Below are 26,966 nucleotides of genomic sequence, written 5' to 3' on the forward strand. Positions count from 1 at the left end.
ATGCACTTGCCACATGGAGTAGTAGTGGTGGTCGAGCATCGATACGCATGATTGTTGACATGTGTGCTAGTGCATTGCAAATGGTTGATGAGTCACGATGTTTATATGCTCCTCCTATAGTGCATAGTGCAATGTCAGCTCCTGCATAGCATCAGCCATTATCACCTCCTACAGTTAGAGGTGGAGGGAGAGGTAGAGGGAGAGAGAGAACGATAGCTACTACAGAGCAAGCCATGGAGGAGGAGACTATACATTAGCCGACTATAGAGAAGGCGACTATAGAGGAGCCGACTAGAGAGGAGGCGACTAGAGAGGGGCCGACTATAAAGGAGGCGATTAGAGAGGAGCCAACTATAGAGCACACTACAGTAGAGCAGCTAGCAGATGTAAACATGCCTACTTCACATATTACACAAGAGCCATCTACATCCCGTGACCCAAGGTTGCTTAAGAAAAAAAGAAAGAAATCACGATATTTACGATTTTATGTACCAGGAGGATAGATACTTGTTTTAGGAATTTGAAATATTTTAATGTAAATATATGTTATTTACTGGTTTTACTTTCAATATGGTTTGATATGAATTTACTGCTTTTACATGTGTTTGTGGATCCTTAAATATATGTAGATGTTATGCTATCACCAAAATGTCTTATTATTGTAAATGTGTTTGAATATATTTTCCTTTAGAGTTGACTAATGTTTGTTTAGTGATCATGAGTTTGGAAGTTTTCTAATTATTGTTTATTTATAAATTTTCCTTTGTAATTGTGCATTTGTAGTGCTTGACTAGGCTATTTATGAGAATTGATAATTTGTGATTAGGTGTGGTGTATCAAATATTTTGGAACAGTTGTTTGTGCCAAGGTATAAAATACTGAAGTTTTCGGTGTTTTATGAGAATTGGTGGTGTATCAAATATTTCGGAACACTTCTTTGTGCTAGATATAAAACGTTAAACTTTTCAACGTTTTACCTAAGACGTAAAATGCGTTTTAGGTTGAAAACACTTATCTACTCAGCATTTCATTTGCAAAGGTAAAACGCCAAAAATTTTAGCATTTAGGTACTACAATTAATCAATCTATGATGCTTAACTCCAATATTTTGGCAACTCGTTAATCTAGTTAATGTAGATAAATACTTAACTGTTCAGCGTTTTCACCCACAACAAAAACGATGAACAATTCAACGTTTTATCTCCAACAGTGAAACGCTAAACTTGACAGCGTTTTTAGTAGGGCTACAGTTAATTTGACCCCTTTTGCCAATAAATTTGGATGATAGTCCATTTTGGTCAAAAACTTGAATGTCTTCACTAGAACATCTTTCTATTGTTGACCACCCGAAACCACCTGCACCACCATCCAACATCACCTCCGACCACTCCATTATCACCGATTCTTATCTCGAGTTCAGAAACATCATGCCACATGTACTTAAAAAAAAGTCTTAAACTAATTTGTATATTTATTACTAAAATGACACTATTAATTTTTTATCAAACTTAACTGAGCAATTAATATTCCTTCAAAGGGGTTATAACCCCCTTTATCGTATATTTTTATCTCAACTCGTTATTACTTGTTTGGCAAAATTTTCTAGAATAAAAGAGAGTGTATCCTAAATAAATCCCATTATCTCTGTTCCCCAAACGGGGCCTTGATATAAAGTGGTAGGACCACTAGAATTATGTCAAGCTTGGCTCGTACAATAAGGCAGTGATGTAGAATTATGTCGGATTCTTTTAACAAGTTAACAGAGCACAAGTTTAATATGACCTAAATTAACTCATATAAAACATATATATTGTTTTGCGCTTTTATATATATATATATATATTTGTGCTTTGGTTGAAATTTAAAGTGCTTCCTAAACTTTCACTTGTGGGCCTAAACGTTGTATAGTTTTGTGATATGTGCAATCTTTTATATATAAAGGGTTTTTCTTTATTCAAATGCTTCTTTCTTTTTTAATAGAGATTTTTTAGGTAGGATATGTTTTTTAAAAAATCAAAGAATTGTCTTTCTTGTTTTAATACTGATAATTTTTATATAATTACTGCTGAAAAATTTCAGATATCATAATTATCACTATATTTTTAAAGTATTATAATTCCCACCAAAATCATTGAGTTATTTTAAAAATATCTTCTTTGGTTATCTAACTAACAAAAATGCTATCTTCCACTTATATAAGTGGTTTAAAATAGTTTAAAAACTATATAATATTATCCAATATCATAATACAAGGTAAAAAAAAATCTTTTTATGAAAGGAAAAATAAGCCATAAAGAATTTACATTTTAAATGTCAAGAAACAGTGAATTTTATTAACTTTACTAAAGCGTCCATTAAAAATATTGTAGAACTATGCATTCAAAAATTAACTATGAGTATAATTCTGAAAGAGTCAAAAACTTCATTGCCAATTATGATGTTTTTAGATAATATAGTAGAACTATAATATTTTAAAGCAAGTCAGTGGGAATTACATCAAAAAAATTCTTTTCTAATAATACTGACAAGCTAAAATTAGTTGAACGTACCAAAAACTTTTATAGGAACTACATCCCACTAGATATTGTGTATTATAGTTATTAAACTGGTCTCGCATATAATTTTTCAGTAAAATAATTCATCAAATATCAGCCCTAATATTTACAAAGAAATCAGACCCATAAACCTAATTTATCAGCTTTTCTTAAGCTCAAACTTGACCTTGAGTTAAGCTAAAACTCAGATTCCACTAGTATTAAACATATCTAATTTAGCTCCAAGCTAGTTTTGTTTGAACATCTAGTTATGTTTAGTTTGAATTTTAAAAGAAAAAAGTATGAGACTTGAGATTTTTAGAGAATGAAGTATATTATCAAACTATGAGTTTCTCAAACAAGTTGAAAGAACATATATATTGGCTTTCAATCTATCCCATTGCAGTGAGATATATTCAATCGAGAGCACCATATAAGTATATATATGAGTAAAAATTTATTGCAGCCTGGGGGGCGTGGATAACAACTTTATGTAAAGCTAAGCTCCCAATCCAAACTGACTTCTTACAAAAGGGAAGATAATTTAAAGGTAAAGTGGAGAGAAATGATCGATGAAAGTGAAAAAGGAAGTTCGTGCCACGAGAATTATAACAATCATAGCGTACTAGTAGAGGAGACACAAGCTGCTGTGTCTCCTTTATATTCCTGCCTTAATCCCTAATCCCAATAACACGCTTCTCCTTTTCATCTTCATTATTTAGTTAAGAACTTAAGTCAACTTAACATTCAGTTAAAAGTACTTAACACTCAGCCAGGTCTCCTCTGACTCGGATGCATGGAATTCAATGAGAATGAATAGTACGTTGCACGCACCAAAGGAAACGAAAATGGTTCGAATTGAATAATATAGTTTTCTAGTCGTACCATCAAGGATAAATATAAAACTTGTGGTTAATGATCCGCCTAAATTAATTTTCGTTTTTATAAATCAGGCTAGTTTTATGTTTTCTTTGTATGATAAGCTAACTGTTTTACTAACTCTCGTAAGCCCGATAGAGTTGTATAAATCATTTATAGTAATAAGCTGCATTAAATGCATCTTATATTTAATTAAACATACTATTATTATATATATATATATAGTAATAAAATTTTCTTTTTCTCTTTTATCCGACCAAAGTGAATAATTGATTGGACATGCAAGTATTCTATATTAATTAAATTATTTTTTTCTCGAGTCAAAGAAAAAATATATAATAACTAACTAATACATTAAAAATTATTATTCTTAGGGGTTATTTGCTTAAGAGCTCTTTTAGATACTGCATTAATAAATACAATGTCTAATCTAAAAATTATTATTTTGTTTGGTGCACCAAATCAGAAAAGTAGTATTTTAAAAACTAAATAGATTTAGATGCAGTCTTTTAACATCTACTTAGATCAAATGGATGCCAAAACATCTCAACCTGACTCATTTTTCTTCTCTCATTTTAATTCCAATCTCAACTCATATTTTTCCTCTCATCTTATTTGTATCCTCAATTTTAACTCATCTTTCCTCTCCTCCCTTCTATTTTATCTAATTAAACACTTATTTATGAAATATGTCACTATGAAATATAATAACTAACTAAATATATATTTAACAAATACATTGAATTACAATCAACCAAATAAGCCATTTATTTCTCTAGATACAATATTTAGATAAACATGTATCTCTTAATACACATGTATTTCTAAATACAAAACCACACGACCCCTTATAGTTTGTAGTTATTATAGATTTTATCTTTTATACTATTTTAATTCATAATTAGTTTACTGATTTCTAACTTGTACATTTCTTCTAGTTAGCAATTGATAATTTTCATAGTTATTAATTTACTAGTTAGCAATTATAAAACATGTATGTTACATCCACATTTGTACTTTTGTGAGTTTCATAGTTTTATTATGTAACTCATAGTTATTGAGCATTTATATTTCAGTTTTATATAGTAATTCATAGTTATCGAATAATTTTATTTTTGTGAAATTCATAATTTTATTACATAACTGGCTAGTGTTGAACATTTATATTTTATTATTTTATAGTTTTGTTATGTAATTTACAATTATCAAACGGACCTGTATTTTAATGAGTTTCACATTTTTATAATGTAACGTGTAGTTATTGGATATTTATATTTTCTGTTTTTTATTACATAATTTAGTTATTAATCACATATATTTTTGTGAGTTTTATAGTTATATTATATAATTCATAGTTATTGAATACTTTTATTTTTATTTCATAGTTTTATTATATAATTTACAATAATTAAATATTTGTATTTTATAAATTAATTTCGTAATCAGTTCCTAATTTGTACTGATATAGGTTGTTTAATTTATGAATATTTTATAATTTATGTACCTAAATTATAAAATATTTATTATTGTTTCGTGTCTCCCTAGGCAAAAGTGGTATGAAAAGTCAAACTAATTCTTAGTATGCAATTCATTAGTAATTTTACATATTACATAGATATATAAGAGATAGAGAGAGCAAACATCCCTACAAAAGTTGACATAATAATATAAATTAAAGACTATATTAAATGCTTATCTGGCTTCTTTTTTCACTTAATAAGGACAAAGGTGTAAGAAAATAAAATAACATGCAAAATAAAATGTAAAGAAAGTTCAACCCACAAAATCGAAAATGTGTTGTGTTTTTTGTGCAAATTGCTCAAAATTATCTAGTAATTTAGTTAATAAGTTTTCTTGGTGATCTATAATAATATAGTTTCACGTACTTAGTTCTAACAAAAAAAAGTGCAAAAAGTGTTAAAGTATATGTTATGTTTTGTAATTGATAAATTTGTGACCAAAAAAAAATTATTCATGATATATCTCCCTAGTTATGTATGAACTATGAGAGAATATTGTTCAATCCGAATGTGAAAGGAAGTTAGATTTGTCAAAGTGTTTAAAAAGATAAATAGTGTTGCATCAAAAGTTTCAGATGAATAATACTTGATGAACAGTGCATTCGAAATGGATGAGTAGTAACCATTTCACTTTTTGAACAATTGTAAAATGGATCAGACAGAGTTTTTTAGGAGAAGTTTGCATTTATCACCTTATATTTTTTTACAAATTTATGATTTATATCTTGCATTTTATTAAATATTTGCCGACTAAGTCCCAGTCTTCCAAATTAGGTGAGGACTAACAACGTTTGTACAGATAATTAAAAAAAATAAAGAATTTTTGTTGCATGTATATCCCTAAAAAATCTCTTGTTTACTCAAGTAACCCTCTAAGTTTGTATTTGCATCTATACCCATCGTGCATATATGATGCAGAACAAAGTCTTGATTGTAGAGTTGAGAAGAAAAAGTAGGGAGAAATAATCAAACCCGACGAATCCATCAATCGGGGTGTCGGAATCCACCGACGTTGGAATTCACCAACAAACACTTAATAGGCAAAAACTCTCAAAATATATATGTAACAACCAAATCCCCAAAAAAAAAAAAAAAAAATTTCATGGGCATGACGCAACCGGCCACACTATGGTCGGCCTCGTGCCCATGCCAGCTGCTCATGCAGCTTGGTGGGGCGCCACGCGCCTGCGGCCAGCTGGCCGCGGTGAGCCCCGACGCCGCCACTACTCCTCCTCCACCGCCTTCTCTCTCTCTCTAAAAATCTCTCTCTCTCTCTCTCTCTCTCTCTCTCTCTCTCTCTCTCTCTCTCTCTCTCGGCCACCCTCTCACTCTACTCCCTCTATCTATACCGACACCTTCCCTGGAGCCGCCGCCGCCGCCGGTGAGATCTCTCACTCCCCCTCTCTTTCCTTCTCTCTCTCTCTCCCTCTCTCTCTCTCTCTCTCTCTCTCTCTTGCCCGGGTCTGCAACCTCCTCCCTCACTTCCTCTCTTTCTTCTCTTCCTCTTCTCTTCTTCTTCTTCTTCTTCTTCTTTCTTTCTTTCTTTCTTTCTTTCTTTCTTTTTCTCCTTCTTCCTCAGCTCCTCCTATTTCTTTCTGCATAGTGTTGGGCTCGACCCAGCACTGATAGCAGATGTAATTAATTTATTAATTAATTAGTTTATTTATGTTATTTATTTAGGTATTTTTCTTCTTAATTAATGCAAATAGATTATTTAGACATTAACTATTTTAATAATATTATATATCCTTCAATATAATTTTATTAATGATAATTTTTATAATTAATGATTAATTAGGTATAAATATAGGTAATACTTATATTTATTTACTTATTTACATATCTATTAGATTAATAGATAGATTTGTAAATTATAATTATTAGATTTATATTCTAATACCCTCATCATATATATTTTAAGTATTTCTATTAATTTTATGATTATTCTGCAACTAATTTTAATTAATTTTATAATTCATACACTATCTTGATTAATTAGGGACAACGCAGTCTTTACTCAATAAAATAATAAATAAATAACTAAATAAAATTATAAAATTTGAATCGTATCTATATTATAGACCTAGTTATGTAATCAAAAATAAAGAAGAGTGATTCTAAATCTAATAAACCTTTATATTTTAACTAAATTAATTCTAATTAGATAAACGGCTAACATCATACTACTTAAATATTTCAGATCCCGAACCCCCTTATTTGAGACCCCGTGGACCTTGCTAGCGATGAGTGTCACTTGGTTACCTGACGGACGTGAGAAATGCGTGGTTTGTATCTTCTGATCAGACGGTGAGTAGTCTTATCCCTTAGACGCCTTTCTCAAATTAGGTTATATTATATATTTGTGTATATGCATGTTTTGGCCTCCAGCATGATTATATGATTTTATCTAGAGATGCTTATAGTCGAGCATATTTTATCATGCATTCGATTATGCTGATTTGGAATATGAGTACATTGGTGATATATATAGAGATGATCAGAGATGATTCTACTGTTATGATTGTTTACCGAGTTGATCTGTAGCATGAGTATGCATGTAATAGATTAGCACGAGTATGCATGTAATAGATTAGCATGAGTATGCATGTGTTGACGATACAGTTGGAGACTATATTGCATCATTTTCTCTTGATTCCTTTTCCACCTAAATTTCTGTTATGCATTGACTTGTTATCGTACTGGATATATGCATATGATTTGTCATTTAGAAGGAAAGCATGAAATATGATTGATAGGATAGTTGATAGAAAGCGTGAGGATACCCGAGTGGGCGTGAGGGTTAGGACGCGATTGGTGGATGATTGATCGCTCGATATGGTCGCGATCCTGTTGGCATTACGTCTGAGGTCGTTAGTCTGTGTGCGCAGCAGACATTCGGACACATGCCGTTCGCCAGGGTATATGTGGCGAGTTATCCTCACGAGGTTTCTATCAACTATGTGGGTGCCCGGTCCGGATGGATGTTGATACCCTAGCGGGTGGCGGGGTATGGTTATATTAGAGATACTCTTGCGGGTGGCGGAGTATGCTCTGAGCCTTTGGACATGATGTTGAGACCGGGTACCGGGTATTGACTGTGCACAGTGGTCTAGTATGTTGATATTATACTGAGATGTCGGTGATGATTATGATGTTGAGAAATACATATGATTTTATTATCATTTGATTACCTGATTATCGAGTGGTCAATATTCATCATATATGATTGCATTTGATATCATAACGTGGTCATGGTCGGCATGCATCATGTGTCATATTTGAGAGAGAGTTATGATGATAGTATGATACGGAGATTTGTTTACTCATGGTCGAGGATTATATACTTTAATCAGTTATGACATGTTATCTACTTTTCATTTATATATTATTGAGGATACATTCATATACTCATTCATGGCATGATACTCTTTCTGATTCATATTATCCAGTATATGATTTACTCTCTATTTGGCATCACTGATTCGGGGTAAGGTCTATTCACTGAGCCTTTTGCTCATGACTCTCTTTATTTCTTTTCTAACCCCTCAGATTTATGGTACGTGATAGCGACCTGAGATATCTTGAGAAGATATTTTAGAGTGATGATGAGGTGAGCTATTGATGTGAGATGGTATAGAAGATAGTTTAACCAGACATTGAGTTGTATCGTTGTTTGTTATATTTGTGCATTATTATATCGAATGATGATTTGTATAGTATATATCAGAATTTATAGCACTCGTGTATTAGTTGTTTAGTTGTATCTTGATGGTTTATTGTGGCCTATGTGGGCCCTGCCAGATTATGTAGTGGTCTAGGGTATATTATTATGAACTTGGATATTCATATATTAACAAGTTTATTTGGTTGATAGTATGATGTATTTGGTGATGGATCATGTGATCATGAATAGGTTAACAGGTTTTATTTAGTGATGTCATGATTATATGTGCACAGGAGAGTATCTGTGTGGGATGGCCCCCCGCCGACATGTCGCGTGCGCCACGCGTGCCGTGTGGGCGCGTGGGCGTGCACGTGCCGTGCCGGGCGGGGGCGTTACAATTTATTAACCCATAAAAGATGATTACAAGCCTTTATATAGGCCAAATAAAGTAAAAGATAAAAGACGAAAATAGCCCTAGAAGGTGACTAAAAGACAAGATGAAAAAATAGCCCTAGAAGGTGACTAGTCACAACCCTCGTTAAGCTAAAGGGCCACGGGTGCAGCCCTTTTGTGCTTACGAGAACAAACGTGATAAAAAGTGGTGTCCCCACTAACTCTCCCGGGGTAGAAGAAACTCTACCCAGTCGAGTGGCTCTGATAGTACTCCAAAATGTCACGGTCAAGCTGTTGTAACTCCTCGCAAGTGATCCACGTACAATCAGACTCTGGTCGCCCGTGCCATCGAACGAGAAAACGGTGAACCCCTCCTTCTGCAGTAGATGTTATTTGATCATCTAAAATAGCGTCTATCTTTTCTTATGATGTGGATAGAAACGAGAAGTGGTAGGTGGCACAGTAGGGATGTCTGGAAGGATAGTAGATGTAGCATAGGGTTCGGTGGGGATGTGCATAGGTGGATGGTAGGCTGCTAGATCATCAATATTAAAAGTACAACTAATGCCATAATCAAGGGGAATATCAATGACATAAGCATTAGCACCAATACGTTTCAAAACTTGGAAAGGTCCTGCACTACGGGCATGCAACTTCCGAATAGCTCTCGAAGGGAATCGTTCGGGTCTGAGACGAATCATAACATGATCTCCAACATCGAACTCCTTGGCACGTTTGTGCAAGTCGGCATGTAATTTATATTGGTGATTACTCGCCTCAATTCGCTTAGTGATCTCTTAATGCAAAGAATGAAGATGATGTGCAAATGTTTCAGCAGACTCAGAGACTCTAGAATGAGATGACATAGGCAACAGATCTAAAGGTTTGCGTGCTTTAAAACCATGAACAACTGCAAATGGGCTCATGCCAATAGACCTATTAATGGAGTTATTATATGCAAATTGGGCTATAAGAAGAATGACATCCCAATTTTTGTTATGATTACCCACGAGACAGCGCAAAAGATTTCCAAGACTATGATTAACAACCTCAGTTTGACCATCGATTTAAGGATGATAGGCAGTAGAAAATTTTAATTTTGTGCCAACCATGTGCCATAAGGTTTTCCAAAAATAGCTCATAAAGAGAACATCCCGGTCGGAAACAATAGTTTTTGGAAGACCATATAACTTGATGATATGGGCAAAGTACAATTTGGCCACTTGTGACGTATTAGACGTCTTAGTACAAGGAATAAAATGGGTCATCTTAGAGAAGCGATCCACAACCATGAGGATTGAATCATATTTTCTAAATGTGCGAGGCAAGCCTAGGACAAAATCCATACTAACGTCCTGCCACGGGTGATCAGGCACAGGTAACGGAGTGTAAAGTCTAGTGTTTTGTTTTCTGTGCTTTGCTAACTAACAAGTCCTACATTGACCAACTAATTTTGCGACGTCACGTTTGAGACTTGGCCAATAGAATTGGCGCTCCACTTCCTCAATGGTCTTTATCACATCCAAAATGACCCGATAGACCGCCGGCATGGATCTCCCAAACAAGGAAGTCATGCACGGACGTACGGGGAACACAAAGCTTGTTAGCCTTAAACAGGTAACCGTCTTGGATGGAATAATTGTCCAAAGCTAAGTTCGGATCAATCAGCAAAGTGAGAACAATTTCGCCAAAGTCCGGACAAGTTGTATAATCTTCCTTCATTTTGTCAAACCCTGTGACTTTGATGCTAATGGCAGACAAAAGGTAAACCTTTTGGCTAAGCGCATCAGCCACCTTATTCTCAACCCCAACTCTATGTTTGAGTACAAAAGTATACTCCTGTAAGAAATCCATCCAACGAGCATGTCTCGAATTTAGTTTCTTCTGAGAATTTAGGAATCAAAGAGCTTCGTAGTCGGAATAAAGCATGAATTCATGTGGAAGTAAATAATGGCGCCAATAGCGTAAAGCTTGAATAACCGCATAAAATTTCTTATCGTAAGTGGAGTACTTTTTCTTAGCCTCATTTAGTTTTTCACTAAAATAGGCAATAGGATGATGTTCTTGGCTAAAGACACTGCCGATCCCAATGCCTGAGGCATCACATTCCACCTCGAAAGCTTTAGAAAAGTCAGGAAGACGCATTACAGGCGCTATTGTCATTTTCTTCTTAATCTCTTCAAAAGCTTTATCTGCTGTCTTATTCCAATGAAAATCTCCTTTCTTCAAGCAAGTAGTGATCGACGACATGATAGTAGTAAACCCTTGAATGAAGCGGCGATAAAAAGTAGCAAGGCCATGAAAGCTACGCACATCATGAATATTTCGTGGTTTCGGTCAATCAACAATTGCCTTGACCTTCTTAGGGTCAGTGCGGACAACTTCTGAAGTAACCACAAATCCTAAGAAGATGACTTGATCGACAAGAAAAGAACACTTCTTCCTATTGTCATAGAGTTGAGCAGCACGAAGCACTAGACAGACTTGACGCAAATGGTCCAAATGAAGCTCTTTTGATCAACTATAAATCAAAATGTTATCAAAATACACCACAAGAAATTTGCCCATGAATGGGCGAAGCACTTGTGTTATAACACGCATGAAAGTGCTTGGGGCATTTGATAAACCGAAAGGCATTACCAACCATTCATACAACCCGTCTTTCGTCTTAAAAGCAGTTTTTCATTCATCGCCTGGGCGAATTCAGATTTGGTGATAACCACTTTTAAGATCGATCTTAAGAGAAAATTGAAGCTCCCGCCATCATATCAAGTATGTCATCAAGTCGTGGAATGGGAAAACGATATTTGACTGTTATTCTATTGATGGCTCGACTATCGATACACATACGCCAGAACCCATCCTTCTTTGGCGTGAGCAAGGCAGGCACAGCACAAGGGCTTAGGCTCTCACGGATGAAACCCTTCATAAGAAGTTCATTTACCTGATGTTGCAGTTCAGCATGTTCGTTGGGGCTCATTCGATAGTGTGGCAAGTTTGGAAGGGACGCTCCAGGGACAAAGTCAATTGCATGTTGGATATCACGTAAAGGAGGCAATTGGTCTGGCAGATCATTCGGAAACACATCTTGAAACTCATTTAGTATAGGAGCAGATTCATCGGATGATGGAGTAAGGGTAATGCTCCCAACTTCACGAGCCACCAAGGCAAACACAATAGAGCCTTGGTTTGCTTCCTTTTCAAATTCTTTAGAATTTATTATGTGCCAACCCTTTTTACTTAGAGCATTTTTCTTGTTATCTTTATTAATTATTTTAGGGCGCATAGGATTTATCGCAATCTTTTTGCCTTCAAAATTGAAAGAACATGAGTTGGAACGCCCAAAAATAGTTACATCATGATCAAATAACCAAGGGCGGCCTAAAATAATATGCCCTACATCCATCGGCACAATGTCGCACCACACATCTTCCTTATAAGAAAGGAAAGTGATAGGAACGAGGCATCTCTCATTTATAGCAATGGAAGAATCATTTACCCAAGATACCTTATAAGGATTCGGATGAGGTGTAGACTTTAATGCCAGGCGAGATATAACGTTAGAAGAGACGGCGTTAATACAACTCCCACTGTCGATGATGACTTTGCAATCTTTAGTCCCACATTTAATGTAAGTGTGGAATATTGCATTCCTTCACCAATCATCGATCTCCCGGGGTTGCGTCAAAGCGCAACGAACAACACCAACAGTATGGTCTCCATAATCACGATCTTCATCACTATCTTGGACATCATCAGGGTCACGATCTTCATCACGATTTTTCTTTTAATTTTTCTTTCATTTCATGCCAATGAATTATGGGAGGTTGGTTTCGTCGCACTAATAGTTGTTCTATACTTTGCCAAAACAGTTTGGCCCGGCCGACTAGTTTCATTTGGGCAAATCTAACGCGTCGGTTTTCTGGTAGATCATACCACTCAAAGAAATGGTCCATCTCACGGAGCTAGTCAGTAAATACAGCAGGATATAAGCAACCGTCAAGAGTTGGGGCATCCACCTTAATATTTTTTATAATTTGATTGTCATGGTTTTGAGATTCTCTAAACCCCCTGTTATTTTGAAAATCAAATGTATCTTCACGATAATTTTGCCTATAGGGTTCTCTCTCAGGACCTCTCTCATGGTGAGGGTAGTATGGAGCCTGTCGATGGGTCTCGACATTAGGAGCGGCACGCGTGGCACCCATGTTGGACGCACCGACGTCACTCCTAGTCTCATGTTGGTCACGACCCATCTCAATAGCCTCAAGACGAGCATTGAAGTCGTCCAATCTGGTAGTAATGGTTTCAATAGACTCTTGTAAAAATCGATGAAAATCTTCCATGGTATTGGGTTCAATGACAGACTGGGATGAAGAGTGAGATACTCTCCTACCACTACGAAGGTTCATATAAAGTGTCTCTACCACTAAGGAAATAAATGCAATAAATGAATGATGATATGCAAGCTAAGAGATCACAGTGAACAATAAGGGAGTAATAACCAGAATAACCTACAGCCACTTATGAAGTTTTCAGTAAAAGCCAGTCAGACTTAGCAGAAAAATTGCAAACTAGTAGTACAAGCTCCTGAGATTGAGACGAGGACTGCAGCTATGTCAAGACTTTCCCTCTAACCTAGCTAGTTCTACCGTTAATATTAATTGTTTTTTTTTTGTAACAAACAAAAAGAAGTAGGTAGGCAATATCAGGCTCAAGCGCTTGTTGAAATAAAATAAATGAATTAAGCAATGTAAATAGGTAGGCAATAGCAGGTAATAACAAGCTTAATATGTTTATGATCCACACTAATAGAAAGACAATTGCTATTTTAAGACTAACAAATAACAGTAAAGAAAGGATGGATGTTACCGAATGTCGCACGTCCACTGTAGATGGTGGTCGTGATAACGGTGGCCAGAATCCAATAACAGCGACTGTGACGACGGCTGCAGTGGTAGGGACAGCGGCGGCTACGATGGCAGGGAGCTGCAAGAATGGCAGCGACGACTGCGATGAAGTAGTGGCAGGCCAGCGCAAGGGCTGCAGCGACGACAGTAGTAGATGGTGAAGATGGTGGTGAAGATGGTGGCACGGCAGAGCAAGGGCCGTGGAAATCGGCAGTGGCGTCGTCCGTGGAGGTCGGCGACAGTGTCGGCGAACAAAGGAATATGGGATGATGGATGTGAGTGATCGCTGGGGCTAAAGAGGAGGAAGATGACGATGGGTTTGGATTGGGTTGTAGGTAAACAGGTCGGATTTTGGGTAGGTTTCTACCGATTCACTAAGGCTAAAAGATGGGCTAGGTTAGGCTGGTAGGTTAATGGGTTTAGGTTTTGGGTTGGTTGAGATTAAGTTAGGGAAATAGATAAGATAGGTATTTATCTTAAAATTAGGGAACTAATTTTCAAAATTATGGAAACTAATCCCTAAAATTTTGGAAACTAATCCTAAAATTATGGAAACTAATCCCCAAAATTATAGAAACTAATTTCCTAAAATTAAGGAAAGGTAAATAAGAAAAGAAGAAAAAAAATATCTTCTAAAATTAATTTTAAAATTTTTGAAATCTAAAATTAAAGATAAAGATGAAACAAACAAACTGAATTTCGGATTTTTTTTTTCTCTCTCTGTTTTTTTTTTCAAGAGCTCTTTCTTTTTCTTTTTTTAAATCTAAAACGGGGAAAGAAAATCTATTGAATAAGTGATGGTAATGGTTTATTGTTTTCCTCCTTGAGGGTGATCTCCTCTCGTAACTCGGCTCCGAATCCTAATGTTATCGAGCGACGGATCTCGTAGCGATCTGGTGTTCGTGGAGCGATTGATCTGACGAAGAAAAGATGAGGCGCTGCGTAGAATCCAGGCGGTGGAGCGTCTATAAACTAGGAAACGATCCACTCTGATACCAAAGCTGATGCAGAACAACGTCTTAATTGTAGAGTTGAGAAGAAAAAGTAGGGAGAAATAATCAAACCCGAGGAATCCACCAATCGGGATGTCGGAATCTACCGACGTTGGAATCCACCAACAAACACTCAATAGAAAAAAACTCTCAAAATATTCATTAACCCATAAAAGATGATTACAATACTTTATATAGGCCAAATAAAGTAAAAAATAAAAGACAAAAATAGCCCTAGAAGGTGACTAAAAGACAAGATAAAAAAATAGCCCTAGAAGGTGACTAGTCACAACCCTCGTTAAGCCAAAGGGCCACGGGTGCAGCCCTTTTGTGCATACGAGAACAAACGTGACAAAAAGTGGTGTCCCTATCAATATATGCTTCTACTGTTATTATCATTAAATAAAAAATTATTTAAAGTAAAAAAGATATAAATACCTGTATCCCTTTTTGCATATATATATATATATACACACCCTATAAAACGGTATGTACGCAAGACTGGTGATGTGAAAGTGGTTATCTATCATATGTACAGTTCAAATACTAAAACTTATAATTGTGAATAAATTAGTTTAACAAAAAGTTGCACTTCGTTCTAGACCATTGCTTTTTGGTGTATCCTTGTTGTGTCGTAGACCACCGGCGGTATCCGAGAAATAGAAGAATGTCGCAGTTTCCATGGAGTCGGAGGGAAACCATAGATAGACCAAAACATCATGCCGTACACGACGAGTTGACCAACTTTCTTATGTATATCAAACTCCGACCGTTAATTGTCATATTCTTCTCTGTTACTTTTTTTTTAAATCTCTTTCTTTAATTCTCCCAGATCCCATTAGCTTTTCCCTTTTCCTTGCTAAGTATTTACATATTTTATGGAAACTCTTTTCTCCAAAAAGATCAAGCCAAAAAAATAAATCCAAACAAATGGGATAGTTTTAATCAGTTAATAGAATCACATTTGGACTAACTGTCCACCATTTCTTTCCTATCTTATAACCCATAATTTGCGGCTATGATGCCTTCTTGAACTAACTAACAAAAGGAGCTCCAAAGGGTTGAGATCTTTACTAATAGATGTCTAATATCTCATTTGAAGTACCTCTCCTCGTTCTAAAACCTAACCAAAGCTGCAAAGGTGTACCTGCTTTACATAATAAAAGCAACAAGAATATACTCAGTAATAGTTGTATATCATGACTAGCCATGATCCCCCCCACCACCTTACAAAAAGCAATGATCGAGTCTACGTATATAAATATATGTATATATATAATGGATTGCACCAACACCAGCAGCAGCAGCAGCATGCAGTAGTGGGCCCTGCAAAAGACAACCCAAAACGGCACGCGCTGCCGCCTTTTTCCCTCCATCCCATTGCCCCACCTCTACTTTTAAATTTAATCCCCTCGTCGGATCCAAAAGCGAAAGAGACAACTGAGCTGAACCCACTCCCACTCCTGTCCAGCTCTCTAAAAAGAAAAAGAAACTAAAGAGGAAAAGAAAGAGAAGACCCTCCCCCGCCCCACCTCATCGATCACAAGAGCTAGTTAGTAGCAACGAAGAAGAAGCTTAGCAATTAGCTCTTCTTCCGAGCTAGCACAGCACACCCAGTCATCATCACCATCTCCCACTCCCCGGCATCCCAATCATGAGGCTCCCCTTCTTCACAACACTCCACTCGCCATATCTCTTTTTATTTACTACTACTAATACTAATACTACTACTACTACTACTACTCCTTCCTTGTGTTCCTCACCAGCGTCGCCATGGCTTGCTCTACTCTTCTTCTTCCTCTCCTTGTTCTCGGCTTCTTTCTCACCATCTCCTCCTCCTCCACTGCGCCTATCCCGCTCCTATCTCTTCTTTCGCTCAAAGCAACCCTCGTCGACCCCCTCGGCTCGCTCCGCGACTGGACTTACTCTTCCGTCGACGACGACTTAACCCTTGACCCGCCGTGGTGCTCCTGGTCCGGCGTCGCGTGTGACCCGGCCACGGGCGAGGTCACGTCGCTCGACCTCTCCTGCCGCAACCTCTCCGGCTCCATCGCCCCCGAGCTCCGCCTTCTCTCCCCTACGCTGACCCACCTCAACCTCAGTCGCAACTCCTTCTCCGGCTCTCTCTCGCCACTCCTCTTCGATCTCCACCGACTCGCTTCGCTGGACATTAGCCACAATGACTTCAACGCCACATTCCCTTCCTCCGTCTCCAACCTTCGCTTCCTCGCCGTCTTAAACGCTTACAGCAACAGCTTCATAGGATGCATCCCTCGTAGCATCTCCAAGCTTCGCACCTTAGAGCATCTTAACCTCGGCGGGAGCTACTTCAACGGAAGCATCCCGCCCGAGCTCGCCAAGCTTCCTAACTTGCGGTATCTTCACCTCGCCGGAAACCTGCTCACCGGCCGGTTACCGCACCAGCTCGGCTTTTCGCTTCCCCTGCTCGAACACCTCGAGATCGGCTACAATGCTTATGACGGCGGCCTTCCGGTCACCTTCGGGCTGTTATCTCAGCTCCGATATCTCGACGTCTCTTCCGCCAACCTATCCGGGCGGTTGCCGCCGGAGATTGGATGGCTCACACAGCTCGAGTCGCTGTTCTTGTTCAAGAACCGCTTCACCGGTTCGATTCCGGTTCGGTTTTCCGGTCTGAAGGCGTTAAGCGTTCTTGACCTATCCGACAACCAGCTTACCGGCCTGATCCCGGCCGGTTTCGCCGAATTGGCTAATCTCACCCTCCTCAGCCTTATGAGCAACTCCCTCTCTGGCCAAATCCCCGAGGGAATCGGCACACTCCCAAATCTCGAGGTGCTCAATCTCTGGAACAACTCGCTCACTGGCCGCCTCCCACAAAAGCTCGGGTCGAACCGGAGATTGGTGCGCCTGGACGTGTCAACCAACTCGCTCTCCGGTCCGATCCCTCCCCGGCTCTGCGAGGGCAACAGGCTCGTCCGGTTGATCCTCTTCTCCAACGGGTTCGAGTCCAAGATCCCGATGAGCCTCGGCAGCTGCACCTCCCTTTGGCGGATCCGGGTCGAGGGGAACCGTATCAAAGGTCCGATCCCAACCGGGTTCGGGTCGCTGCCCAACCTCACCTACGTGGATCTCAGCAACAACTCGCTCTCAGGCGGGATACCGGTCGATCTGGGAAACGCGACAAGTTTGGAGTTCTTGAACGTGTCAGGAAACCCACTTGGAGGCACAATTCCAAACACCGCCTTGAACGCTTCAAGGATACAAATCTTTTCAGCGAGTCATTGTGGATTGGGTGGGGAGATACCAAGTTTTGAGTCCGGATGTAGAACTTTGTATAAGATTGAGTTGGAGGGAAACGAGTTGAGTGGTAGGATACCAAGTGATATTGGTACTTGTGACAAGCTCGTTAGTCTAAAGTTAGGTAGAAACAATCTTAGCGGGGAGATACCACCGGAGCTGGCGCTGTTGCCGGCGATCACCGAGATCGACGTCTCGTGGAATTTCCTCACAGGTAAGATACCGCCGGAGTTTGGCAACTGCACCACTTTGGAGAGCCTCGACGTGTCGTTCAACCGGCTCGCCGGGCCAGTCCCGGCGGCGACCTCGTTGACGAGGAACCCCCAGCCGTCGACTTTCGCGGGGAACGCGGGCTTATGTGGAGAAGTGGTTGGGAAGCCGTGCGATGGAAAACGAGGAGAGGAGATGGAGGCGAAGGGATCTGCGGGGACGGCGATCGTGTGGTTGGCGGCCGCAGCGGTGGCCGCGGCGGGGCTGGTAGTGCTTGCCCTCGGGACGAAGTGGGCCCAGAAAGGAGATGAGGGAAAGGCAGGGGTGGGGCCCGGGAACTGGCGTATGATGGCATTTCAGAGACTCAACTTCACCGCCGACGACGTGGCGAAATGCGTGGCGGGGAGTGATGGGATCGTCGGGGTAGGGTCGACCGGCACAGTGTACCGGGCGAAGATGCCGGACGGCCAAGTGATTGCCGTAAAGAAACTTTGGAGACCCAAGAAAGACGAGCCTTGGCGGATGATGAAAGCAAAGAAAGGAGGCAAAGGAGGTAGCCCGATAGCCGAAGTGGAAGTGTTAGGATCCGTGCGGCACCGGAACATCGTCAGGCTCCTCGGGTGGTGCAGCGGGGACGAGACGACTATGCTGCTCTACGAATACATGCCAAATGGGAGCTTGGAGGAATTACTCCACGGAAAAGGGGGGAAAGGAGAAGGGAAAGTGGTGTTGGATTGGGAGACGAGATACAGGATTGCCGTGGCAGTGGCACAGGGGATGAGTTACCTGCACCACGACTGCAACCCAGTCGTGGTGCATCGGGATTTAAAGCCCAGTAATATACTGCTCGATGCTGAGATGGAGGCGAGGGTGGCGGATTTCGGAGTGGCAAAGCTCATCCATGGAGCCAACCAGTCCATGTCCGTCATTGCAGGATCCTGTGGCTACATCGCACCAGGTGGGTACTTCGTTTTTTTTTCTTTTCTTCATATCATTATATTATAAGTATTAATAATTCTGCTAATTGTATCTTAGTTAGATAGAGTTTACCATGTTCGTATAGGAAGATCATAAACGATTAGTTATCAAGTAAGTATTAGATGGACTGCCAGCACGTCAGGAAATTCATACATGCAACGACAGTAATCAGATGACATATAACTATACTTAGTTTTGCAAAGTAAAATAGAGTAAATAAAACTATTTTAGCTTTAATAATAATGACCCACTTAAGAAAGAGTTGAGAAGATTTTCAGGTGTTGTTTGATCATCAAAAGGACAGGGCCTGAAGTCAATCTTGGTGTCTTTTGATCGGTCAGTGTCAATATAGTTTTGTGAATAACACTTTTCTTTTACAAAAAAAGAAGGAAAGAAAAGTTGAAACGACGGTTGATCAAGTGCTCTCGTGTCGGTGCACCAAAAAAAGCTTCACGTTTGACCAGTTGAATTTGCTAATCACTATTTTTTTTCTTTTTTTGGGAGAAGTACATAGCATACATCTTCTTTTGCAATTTGATGCTCACATAGTTTTATTTTCTTAATTGTGGTACAGAATATGCTTACACTCTTCAGGTAGATGAGAGGAGTGATATCTATAGTTATGGAGTAGTGTTAATGGAGATTCTGAGCGGGAGGAGATCAGTGGAAGCCGACTACGGCGAAGGAAACAGTATCGTCGAGTGGGTGAGGACGAAGGTACTACAGGGGGCAGAGGGCGGAGCGTGGGACGTTCTTGATCGGACGGTCGCTGCCGCCGGTTGCAAAGAGGTGAGGAAGGAGATGATGTTGATGCTTAGGGTGGCATTGCTTTGCACTAGCAAGAACCCAGATGATAGGCCTTCCATGAGAGATGTGCTATCTATGCTTCAAGAGGCAAAGCCTAGTAGAAAGGTAGTTGTGATGGACCAGCAGCAGCAGCAGCAGCAAAAGCTAAGTGGTGGTTCTTCTGAAATGCTTATAATGCATAAGTCTGGGGGATTCTCAAACTGATTTGAATTCATGAATGATCATACAACTTGTATTATACTATTTGATGCTTTATTTGGGTCTATTTTGTTTGATTGTGTTAACCTTTTTTTTTCACTTCTCTTTTCGTTTGGATTGTATGGTATTTGCTTTGCTAGATCCCTGAAAGGAGTTATCCGTACGTACACAAATTTAGACTGTTCTTATGTCTTGTACACTTTAGCTCTATGGGCAATCAAGTAAGATAAAAACTTGGTTTTTAGATTATTTAATTTTCTTTGTTACAAGTTCTCTTAATTTGCTTGAGTAGATTTTGTTTAAGCCTAGAATCTGATGCCATATCGTATCTGAAAAGATAGATAACTTCAATTGGTTGAAGAAGCTGTTTCTGAATTTGTTAGATTCTTACGAATACCATATTTGTATTAAAAGCATCAACTTTTAAGAAATATAAAAGCAGGAGATTGAGAAAATCTCAGATTTTTATTAAAAAATTATAACTCTCAATTGAACTCTCCCCTTTGGCCACAGGCCTGCAAGATTTTTTTTTATAGAGTAAGAAAAGACTCAAAATCTTAATCCAATGAAAAGAGTTTCAATCTAGACAATGAAACCCTAATTTAGCTTGTATTAAACACACCGAAACAAATGTCATCAAATTTTGACTTCTACACTGAAAAATATGAGCAAAACAAAACCTTCTTAAAATAGCAAAATTAGGATTTCGAGGCCTAAGCAATGACATTTAGCTGAAATCCATATCGAGTCGTAACAACCTTCCATTGTGATTAGAGATAAGTCTTCTACTAGGACACCAAACTCATTAACTTCCAAACATTTGGAACTCAATCATAGCTTACTTTTACTATTTTAAAGTAGAATTCATTTTCTTTTCAAATACGAATATCTCCAAAAGATTTTAATTTCTTATTAATATCTTTTGAGTAGAACAGTTAATTAGATTCGTTAGGTTCAAGTCTGACGAGAATAATATTCTACAACTAACAACTCGTTTATTTTCAAACCGATCCATTTACTATCTATTATTTGATTTACTACTCCTTTATATTGGAATGAGTCAATAGTCAAATGTTTTGGCAATTCCTCGTGGGCAGCTGAAGCAATAGAATTTTGAATTAGAACTTTTGATTTTTGGTTATCCTTCGGGGTTTGCAACGATAACTTGGTATATCCACTATATGACCATTAACTAAAATATGTCTATGGTTAACTAATTGCCTGGCTCCAGGAATGGTCGCAGCCATACCCAATCTTGGACCTTTTGAATAGACCAAAACTACCTTTTTTTTGTCCTCCATCATTATCAGTAATGATGATGAAGATGGTTGGATGACAAACCTCTCAATGATTCTGCACCAACAATCAACTTTAGTGTCATTTTAAATTCCTATCAACTGGAAAGTCCTAATCCCAGGACTATAAACTCTATCTAGAAACTAGGTTAGGAGATAATGAAATATCATTATACAAAATGATATTTAGATACCTACCTTAAAGAATAAGATTTCATGATGGTAATCTTAGATTATGATGGCGTGCATGCCATGAGAAAAGATCTCAATTAGAGATTGTGAGGAAGATACTAGATTCTTATCTCTGAGAATAGATGGTTAAATCCTGTCATTATTACATCGGATGCCAAGCGGAAATATCCTAGAAGTATTATTCAAGAAATGGCTTCTGTTCATATAATTAACAATGAATAAACATCTAATCACTTTCACTACCTTGTTTAAAATAACTTCCATATTTGTAATATTTTTGACTCTCGAATAACCACAGCATATATCAAGATAAAAGACTAAAATGACGTAAAGACCAAACAAGCATATAAGCAGTGGCATACATGCAGAAAAAAAGTTATGCTGTATTATAAGAGATCAGCAACAACCAGAATTGAATTTCAGATGCATATACATCTAACATGAAAGATTTGATTCTTGGTGTATAGGAGATGTATCTCTAACGTTATAACAAAACAACGATTAGATTACTTGATGTATATGAAATAATATAAAATAGTAACATACATAGATGATATAATGTAACATATATATCAAATGTTTTAAAAAAATCCATCCAACCCTTGTAGATGTTACTTGAGATTGTGCTTTAATGTACAAAGAATGACCTAGCAAACTTCATGACCTCACTGTAGAAGTGGATGTTAGGAAAGGAGATCTAGCGAATTTCATGCAGACCATATATGTGAAGATTTTGAGCCAAGAACATCAAACATGAAGATGATAAGCAGATGCAAGTTAAATTTTATCAAGATAAGAAAGCCAGCTACTCTAAATTATGAAACTGCACAAAGTACATACAAATTGTATTTGATCCACTCCATAAAGTTAAATTCATTGGCATCTAGATTTCTACTGTATAAAGAACCACAATATAACCTGTTGTATATGTTATTGGGTCCTGGAGAAATGAAATACATACTAACTAAACAATGAACAACCAAAAAGAAGTAAAGAAAGAAGATGGGCGACCAAGTAAATATCACCTTTGAAGAAACTCTACATTCACTATAAAGGCTGAATCTCCAAATTGGTGTGCTCATTGTGAATGCCATTCTCAGATTCTGCTGATGTCCTATTCTCGCTCATGTTCATTTCCTGCACAGCTGGTGGGTTGATAATGGTCATTGGCATGACAACATCATCCGTGAGGCGTCCCTTCATTTCTCGGTGCTCCTGGCATATAGCACACCAATGCATGCAGCAATGAACCATACAAGGGTCGCAAGGAGAGTTCTACAGAAGTAAAGAAAATGGTCAGCATTTACTAACTAGATGATTTGTACACCAGAGCAAGAATAATGGACATTAAAAATATTAGTGATCCAGTTTGTTATGTCGTTTAGACAAGGATCATTTAAATTAAACTACAAACAAAAAAATTCAGTATCTTAAGACATAAAAAATATCTCATCATATTCTTAAATAAATTCAGTACAGAGTAATAAAGAACTTAAGCTGTATTCTAAAGGTAAAATTGATAAAATGTCAGAAAGTATCTTAAGACATTTAATGGGGTTGAGAAAACAAGCACAATATTTGTATACAAGCTTCAGCTTTGTACCATTGTAATCCTCTGATTTCTGGAAATGTGTGTTACCACACACATTTAGCAAACCTCATCCATAAAATAACTATAAGAAGTCAGAATATTACATAGTGTAAACTAAGAAAAGTTTGGCAAATAATCCAAGTTCCTGGGTGTTTGGCTAAACTGAAAAATAGATCTGATAAACTCTGGCAAGAGATTGACCATGCAGAATCTCTTCTTTCACCTTCATAGTATGATTTGATTTCCATAGTCCTTGGAAGTAATCCACCAGAAATGCTCCTAACGTCATCAAGTTTCTCTACTATATACCCATTAACTTATTATTATTATTATTGAGTTGTTTCTTTCTAATTCCTTTCACTTGTAAAAGCCAAGGATGATTGTGCCAGTCTGCATAGAGTGTGCAGACCGCGCACTGGTTGTGCTGATGAAGTATCAGCATCAGCATGGGCTGTGTGATGTGGCCTAGGGAGGAGGAAACATACCGATACTGAAAAAAGATAAAGAGATACCAAGATCTACCCTAAGGAGAAAAAATAGTCTTTGTGAATCTGTTTATCTGCCTCCTAGATGGGATGAGGGAGAAGTTGGATTGTTCATTAAAGTCAAGGGAGACAATCAGTTGAGGAGGAAAGAAACAATAGCGTCTTTAGATCAAAGCTAGATTGGCCAAAACTTAGAGTTAGTCTTACGAGGGAGAAAGAGAGTAATAGAGATGAAGATAAAGACCAATATTAATTAACGAAAGCATAATCCAAAAAGGGTTGTCTCAACACCTATTTATAGTCTAACCCACGTCCTAAGGCAAATAAAGAATCCTAATACAAGAAAAACACATTCTAGTCAAACTCGCCATTAGGCGTTTGAACGGGCTCATGGGCGTTCAAACGCTCAAGATGGCCTTTTGCTCTTGGGCATTGGCATTCGAACATCTGGACCCAAGGGTTATGCTTCATGGCTATTTTGGTTCATGTCAAAAACATATATAAAGACTCTAAAAATATATATTAGAGACATGCCAAAGGCGTACCAATGTCGTGTCGTTGAGATATCAGAGCAATAATTGTTGGAAAAAACATTAGTAAGGGTTATACATCTATATTAGTTGATTGATGTACCAACCAGGAGTGAACAACAACATAAGCATGTAATGCCATAAAAAGAGAAGCCAAAAGCATCCAACCAAGCAAACTGATCGACATGTCTACCATGTTCCCTTCACCAATCATGTCTCCAATTGCATAGCCTAGTTAGATATTAACATGAAAATTTGCATGACTAGCAGTGCTGCAAATACCAAAACCAGCACATAGATCAAAACAAGATGGATGTGTCATTTTCTCGTTTACCAGCAATGGGTTTTCCCCTTCTTAGTATAAAGGCTATAAGCATAATAGAGTGCACAACTTAGCACTCATTGGAATCGCATAAGTATTTGGTAGACCAAAGAATATCAAGAAGGAACATCTACCTTTAGATGGTACTTCTTCTGCAGAGACTGTCGTAAAAGACCAGTATATATACCGCACATCCACCAACCAAATAATAATCCTTCCCCAATCAGAAAAGATGTCTTTGGGTCAATACCGTGAAAAATTGCTGTAGCAGCTGCAAGTGCAATGCCTCCTTCGATGCAGATGGCATGACAAATGCATGGTTGCGTCCAAGGGATATCATCTCTAAGGCTCTCAACATTGTGGCCAAACAAGACACAAGGACAGAACAATCCAGTCCAGCCTACCAGGATAAAGCAATTAATCTCGAACAACAGGAAAAATGATGAAAGTTTTAATTCTAGAAAGTAGTAATTGTTAATGAAGACACAACACACCGACATGAAAATTGTGAACTGCACAACAGGATAACGAGCGGATAAAAGACAATAAATGTAATTTTGACCATCTTAAATTTCAATATTCAAACTTTCAATCAGATAGTAGTCAAAACTTTCAGAACTGTGGTTATCTTACACATTAATACTTTCTAGACAGCCCTTCATGCATCATCTATTGTACACCATTTTGAGATAGCTTAGAATCTTGACATTTCTTTGCATGCAAAACATTTTATCTTAAATGCATATTTTTGAAATGCCTGGAATGCCTTGGACTGAGCCATCAAGTAACTCGTTCCTTTTTGCTAGTTTTACTTATTCATCACTTTCCCATTGCATATTGACCTCCTCTTCTATTGTGTATTACTTTCGAAAAGGTGAAGCCAAGTTTTTGGCCTATATTAATTGGAAAGACTAAAGATAGTAGATTTTTTAATAAGAATCATTGCAATTACATATTACATTAAATTATCAAAAAATTGTAATTTTGTAACTATAACAAGTCACCTAACTTGACCAGAATTTATATTAAGATTAAACAACCTAATAAAGGATGCAAAGAAAAATTAAGTAAGGTGTCCTGATTAATATGAACTGAAAAACTATATCCAAAATTCTAAATTATGCATACTAATGTCACACTTTGAAAATAATCCGAATATTTCTTCTTCCAATCCTAGAAAAGAAAACCATTTTTGGTAACTTGCTAATGCATGAGGCCCCACGCAATGCAAGATCTGGCTCATATTTCCATCGGACTTATTGTTTCTTTTTTTGAGAAAGCCTCCAGAATTATTGATAACTACAAAGAATAAAGATTCATAAGCACGTTAAAAGACAACATCTTACAACTATTGGTATCCTCAGCACACCCAAAAATTCCGGAGGTCCACGGCTCATCGGCTGGCAGCTCATAGCTTTCCGGAAGTACTTGCCCGCACTCATCGCATCTACGAACCTCCAACTGTTCCAAAAGCAAAAACATTCGGGATCAATCGGAGGAATACACACACAAATCCGTATATTTCCACTCATAAGATGAACGATCCAACGAGGTAATGAGATCACGAGATAAATAGCTAAGATCACCAACCTGGGGGACTCGGACAGGTTGATTGAGCTCTCCGGGACGGATCTCCTCCATGGGCGCATCTTGACCTTTGGTCAGCTTCACGTACGAACTCGCCGCGCCATCCGCCATTGTTACGAGAAGGGCTAAGCTTCGGGTCGGAATTGGCGTTCAGATCTGGGGGCAGAGAAGAGGAGAAGAGGAAGGGGGCAGAGAAGAGGAGAGAGAGAGGCCAATGGTTTTAAATAGCGGTGAATGGCCAAAGAGATTCGTCTTCTTGGGCTCCTTGGTCCACTTCGGAGTGGCTGCCACCAATGTCAATGTTACGGATTTCTGAAGAAATTTACTCTTGACGGGAATGTGCATATAAGACCAATTTTAGATGGTATTAACTCTTTCCAAAATATGCTGTGCATATAAGACCCCAACTTTAGACAGTATTATGGATCTCATAAGTCACAACGGGGCTTTTACAAGTTAATTATATATTTTTTTTATAATAATATATTTTAGTTTGTGTGGTGAATATATAAATTATGTACACTTTATGATAAAGTATATATTAATTCTAGAAAATATATTCACTCAATTGTATATATTTAATCAAAAAAGTAAATACCATTA

At 38.0% G+C, this 26,966-nt stretch overlaps 2 protein-coding genes across 2 annotated transcripts; one reads left to right on the forward strand and one right to left on the reverse strand.

The window, feature by feature from the left end:
- The first annotated feature begins 16,543 nt into the window (after positions 1–16,543).
- On the forward strand, positions 16,544–20,615 carry LOC140800580 (uncharacterized). Its single transcript, XM_073155328.1, has 2 exons — positions 16,544–19,336; positions 19,931–20,615. The coding sequence occupies exons 1-2, from the start codon at positions 16,666–16,668 to the stop codon at positions 20,365–20,367; spliced, it is 3,108 nt and encodes a 1,035-aa protein (XP_073011429.1). The 5' UTR covers positions 16,544–16,665; the 3' UTR covers positions 20,368–20,615.
- Positions 20,616–22,630: 2,015 nt separating this feature from the next.
- On the reverse strand, positions 22,631–26,697 carry LOC140800615 (cell number regulator 6-like). Its single transcript, XM_073155375.1, has 4 exons — positions 26,367–26,697; positions 26,123–26,237; positions 24,911–25,176; positions 22,631–23,123 (listed from the first exon to the last, which is right to left on the reverse strand). The coding sequence occupies exons 1-4, from the start codon at positions 26,472–26,474 to the stop codon at positions 22,896–22,898; spliced, it is 717 nt and encodes a 238-aa protein (XP_073011476.1). The 5' UTR covers positions 26,475–26,697; the 3' UTR covers positions 22,631–22,895.
- Between the last annotated feature and the right edge of the window lie 269 nt (positions 26,698–26,966).

The sequence above is a fragment of the Typha latifolia genome, chromosome 14, assembly GCF_019914945.1.
Source record: "Typha latifolia isolate L0001 chromosome 14, TyphaL0001v2, whole genome shotgun sequence".
Classification (NCBI taxonomy): domain Eukaryota; kingdom Viridiplantae; phylum Streptophyta; class Magnoliopsida; order Poales; family Typhaceae; genus Typha; species Typha latifolia.